This window comes from Sabethes cyaneus, chromosome 3 (assembly GCF_943734655.1).
Source record: "Sabethes cyaneus chromosome 3, idSabCyanKW18_F2, whole genome shotgun sequence".
NCBI classification, from domain to species: Eukaryota; Metazoa; Arthropoda; class Insecta; order Diptera; family Culicidae; genus Sabethes; species Sabethes cyaneus.
The window spans coordinates 139,031,568-139,036,616 of record NC_071355.1 but is presented as its reverse complement, the minus strand read 5'-3'; the positions used below and the strand labels follow the sequence as shown (position 1 = coordinate 139,036,616).

The following is a 5,049-nucleotide window of genomic DNA, read 5'->3' as shown; positions in this document are numbered from 1 at the left end:
CAAGTCCTTGCCAAGCGGTTCAACGGTTCGGATCAATCTGGCACAATGTTGTAGTGGACTCGGCCACTCATCGTAATACTATACGGTCTCTTCGCATCGATCCGGATCAAATCCGGCAACAAGCATTCGTCGTTCGTTTAAGGTACTAACCTAAACCACCTCGTGATTTCCGTTCATCACAAACGGAACAGTTCCTTGCAAAACGGTCCGGAACACATCCGGCAAAAAACTACAAGTATCATCGTTCGTCGAGGTGCTAATCTCCATCACCACGTGTTGTTCCCCAGTTAGCATTTTCATATGTATAAAAAAGGTAAAAATCAGCATTGCGTACAGATATACATGCTAAATAAATCGTATTTCATGTGCAAAATTGGCATATCCGTACTATTTTGGAGGCGATATACGTGATTACGAATAGTTTTGAGCGTTACGACTATATAAGTATTTATATACGATAATATCCGATTAAGCGCCAGTCGCTCCGTACTACTCTACGATTTTGTGCTGAAAATCGCATGTATGTCAGTCATTATCATTATATACGACAGAAAATCAACTTGATCTCACTTCATCCACCTTTAGTCACGATTTTGAGTTTGTTACGAGATATTTACGATAGTTTTCGTACATCGATATACGAGTTGGTGCTAGCCGGGTCTGGTGTAAGTAGACAAGGTCCTTACCCACGTTCCGGAATTGATCCAGTAGAAGCTGTAGCGTCATCAGCAGCGGTTAGTTTGTGTTTCGACGAAGTTCACCAGTCGCTGCAAGCAATTGGCCAGCACAACACCTGCAGTCTCGTGTTTTCCCGTCGGCAGTCATCTAGAACCGACAGCACCCAGAATACTGTTGAGGTTAGGTAGTAAGAAGCAGTAAACCAGGTAATTGCTTTATCTTTCTTAAATAATGACACCCAAGAAGAAGGCACAGAAAATAACAAAATTGAAAAGTTTGTACCGTCGGCGGACCAACATTTTGGGTTCCGCTAATTTGATTAAAATATTTGATGAGTCTTTCGATCCCACTAAAATCGATCAATTGTCCATTCGCATTCAACGTCTTGATGCATTATGGCGCGAGTTCGAAGAGACTCAAGACGAAATAGAAGTCCTAGAAGACACCGATGATGAATTTTCGCAAGAGAGGCTAGAATTTCAAACGCTCCATTATGAGCTGAAAGGATCTTTGCAAAGCAAGATTCCTTTGCAGCAATCACAACCACCTCCTCAAGTACAATATGTTCCTTTATTCAATCCTGTTCAATCGAACATCCGTCTTCCTGAAATGAAATTGAAGGAAATTTCTGGGGATCTCGATGATTGGGTTACTTTTCGCGATCTTTTTGTCTCGTTTATTCATTCAAATCTGCAACTTACAGCAGTGCAGAAAATGCATTATTTGCGAGCTACACTTTCAGGAGACGCGGCTCGTATTATATCCGCTCTCGAGATCTCTGCCAATAATTATCTGGTGGCGTGGAATTTATTAAAAGAACGGTACGAGAACTCGAACATGTTAGTAAAGCGTCACATGGGTGCATTGTTGACCATTTCTCCTCTTAAAAAGGAATCTGCGCAGGGGCTTGCAGACCTCGCTGACGAATTCGATTGTCCCGTTCAATTGTTGGATAAACTCGAAAGGACTGAGAACCACTGGAATGTTTTTTTTTGGTAGAACGACTTAGCCAATGCTTAGACGCCGTTAGTCTTCGTGAGTGGGAAACCGACGTTTCCAGAACAGATGAAAATCCTACATATAAAAACCTTCTCGAGTTTATCCACAAAAGATCGCGAATTGTACAGACATTAAAGCTCTCCCAATCGGCACACATTAACACCCACTCCGAGATAAAGTCAATCAAAACACGATCTGCTGTCGCCCATGTTACTTCCGATAATGCGCCAAGGTGCGCTAGCTGTAAGCAAGCTCACTTCTTGTTCCAGTGTGAGCAATTCAGAACATTGTCTCCTAGGCAACGATTCGAGTTCGTTAAGCAGCATGGGCTATGCATCAACTGCATAAAGGGAAAACACCAAGCGAAGAATTGCTCCAGCGGGTCCTGCAAAAGTTGCTTTAAGAAACATCATTCGATGCTGCATCTACCACCAGGCCGTCGGCCTCTGGTTCACAATCAATGATAACTAAACCATCGATGTCAACAAGCAAACCCGCTGAAGCAAAACTTTATATCGGAAAACCTGTGTCAAAAGCTCCGCCGGAAGCGGACAAAGCTGAATTTACCGATCAGTGGGATCGGGCAATCCGCCGTCAATGTTCGCTTCGGAGTAACACTGTCAATTGGCTCTCGTTTCGCAAACTACACAACTAATTTGGACTGTCTTGTGCTGCCGAAGCTTATCGTCTCGTTGCATGGTCAACACCTCGATGTCACTCAATGGAAGTTACCACGTAATCTTCCACTCGCTGATCCACAGTTCAACATAAGTCAATGTGTGGATATTATCATCGGTACTGAGCTGTCTTTCAACCTTTTGGAGTATCAGCAATTCTCTCTTGGCCCGGGTTATCCAACCCTTCAGAAAACGGTTTTTGGATACGTCGTTTGTGGAAAGCTAGACCAGCCGCCATCGATACGACAATTGCAACAATCCTGTCACATCTGTGTCAATGATAGGCACGATACCCAACTCCAAGGCTTCTGGGAAATCGAAAGTTTCGAAGACCGTAAAGCACTCACTCCAGACGAACAGCACTGCGAAAATCACTTCAACTCCACCACTCCACGCGACAAAACGGGTCGCTACGTCGTTCGGCTTCCGCTAAAGGAAAACGAATTGGAAATGCTCGGTGATTCATACACTTGTGCACTCCGACGTTTCCAACAAATGAAAAGAAGGTTCGCCACCGATGAAAAACTTCGTCGTGATTATCACCAGTTTTTGGAGGAGTACGAGACGTTGGGTTACATGGAGTTGACATCGCGCGCGTCCTGTAGCCCACAATTTTTCCTACCCCATCAGGCCGTCTAAGATCCAATCCAACGCCCAGAGAGTACGACTACAAAAATACGTGTACGGTTCTTGTCGGGGAACTACTAAGCTGTCTCTGAACGATGCATTGTTCGTGGGACCGACTGTTCAACCAGCTCTATTCTCGACCGTCGTTAATTTTCGGCTGCCTCAATTTGCCATTCCATTGGATTCCAATTAGATTATATTGGATTCTAGTATTAGTATTTTTAGTATTTATTTATTACCCAGTAGCGTAAAGGTAAACCTTTTTCAAATTTGCTACCTGCGGATGTCTTAGTATTGTACATCAAAAACTTAACTCTAACAAAAAAACTTAACTACTAACATTAATTGCGATTCCAATAATCGAGGCAGCCCCTCCTAAAAACTGTTTCAGAAGTTGATCGTTTAACAATCGAGGGTATTGCGTTATAGTTTATCACACCTCTAACGAACAGTGAGCTTGAGTAGCTAGTCGAGTTGTTGGGAGGAACTATCAGGTTCTGTAGCCGACGCCCTTGGGATGGCAACAATTTCTCAAAGAGTACTGGCGGAGATTGCGTTCTGATCAGCTTGCGTAGGAACACACATGAGCGGTGCGCGTAGAAATTCTCAAGTGGGCATCCGATCAGGTTTTCCTGCAGTTGAGTTACATGCGCGAAGCGGTTCAACCCGTAAACAAAACGTACACATGAGTTCAGCGCGACTTTTAGCCTGTCTATGGAGCCCGCACTTGGTTTAACGTGCAGTAGTTCGCCAAATGTGAAGTGGGGTAAAATCAACGCTTTGAACAATTTCAGGCGTGTGCTGGTTGGAGCAGCAGAAGCAGAACCGTAGAGCGTTCGAAGGCTTGCGTAGATTTTCCCGCATTGCTGATTTACTAGCCTGTCCCATTTTAGATCCGTCTGGAAAATGAATCCAAGATTCTTCGCACACTCTGTCCACTCAATAGTTTGCCCGTCCATAGTGACAGAAGGCAAAAAGTTGGTCTGATCTGTGTTTCTACGGCGACTCTTCAGAAACATTGCTGTACTCTTCGATTGGTTGACGAACAACTGGTTACGTTGAGACCATTCCATTATTCTCGCTAGATCTTCGTTCACCATCCTAATCAATTCATGAGAACAGGGACCAAGGCGGCGGATATACAGCTGAACGTCATCCGCATACATCTGTATTGAGCAACATCTTAATACGGAGGGTAAATCGTTGACATAACAACAAAAAAGCAGAGGTCCGAGTACTGAGCCTTGGGGAACTCCAGATGTTGAAAACTCCACTTCGGATTGCTGATCTCCACAGAACACGGTTTGGGCTCGTTCCTTCAGATACGACTCTACTAGGTTAACAGCAGAAACGGCAAAGTTAAACTGAGTTTCCAGCTTCGAACAAAGTTTAAGACGATGGATAGTGTCGAAGGCTTTAGAAAAATTCAGTAGTAGCAATATGGCTGAACCTTTCCTGTCAATCGTTTTTGCTATATCATCGAAAACGCGAACCGCTGCCGTTTGAATGCTTTGCCCTTTACGAAAACCAGCCTGATACTCAGATAGCAAGTTGTTCTCCCTGATAAACGTAGACATTTGTTGCTCCAGAAGTTTTTCAAACACCTTTGACAGGGCACATAGAATACTGATAGGTCTTAGGTTAGACAGAGCACTTAAATGCGGCTTTTTTCGTAGTGGCAATATCTTGGCGTGTTTCCAGCATGTGGGAAAGTAGGATGTTTCGATGATGCGGTTGAACATGTACGTAATATGCTGGACTACCAAAGGCAGAATTATTTTTACGAATTTGATTGGCAAACCATCCAGACCGGTTGCATTCGATGTAATATTGCATACTGCGTTCACCACTTCCCAGGACTGCACTGGACGGAAGGAAAAGCTGTAGGGCACGTCTGGCATCGGTCTTCTTCGTTCCCTGTTTTCGTCGTTTTGAATGTAGCTCGACAAGAACGTACGATTCACTTCATCGGGATGGTACTCGCATACAGCTGCCGATTTATTTTTGCCCACTCCAACACTTTTAAGCCGTTTCCAGAGAACATCAGACGGGATCCGGTCGTCTAACA

The 5,049-nt window shown here is 44.1% G+C and overlaps 1 protein-coding gene across 1 annotated transcript; it reads left to right on the top strand.

Annotated features, from left to right (window-relative positions):
• Positions 1 to 909: 909 nt before the first annotated feature.
• LOC128740194 (uncharacterized) lies at positions 910 to 2,993 on the top strand. Its single transcript, XM_053835723.1, has 2 exons — positions 910 to 1,233; positions 2,439 to 2,993. The coding sequence occupies exons 1-2, from the start codon at positions 910 to 912 to the stop codon at positions 2,991 to 2,993; spliced, it is 879 nt and encodes a 292-aa protein (XP_053691698.1).
• The last annotated feature ends 2,056 nt before the right edge of the window (positions 2,994 to 5,049 follow it).

What these genes read in the sequence shown, in the direction of transcription:
- LOC128740194 (XM_053835723.1), top strand. Translation starts at nt 910, where the DNA reads ATGACACCCAAGAAGAAGGCACAGAAAATAACAAAATTGAAAAGTTTG. An exon ending in AATCACAACCACCTCCTCAA is followed by an intron (nt 1,234 to 2,438) that starts GTACAATATGTT and finishes GCTGATCCACAG; the next exon opens with TTCAACATAAGTCAATGTGT.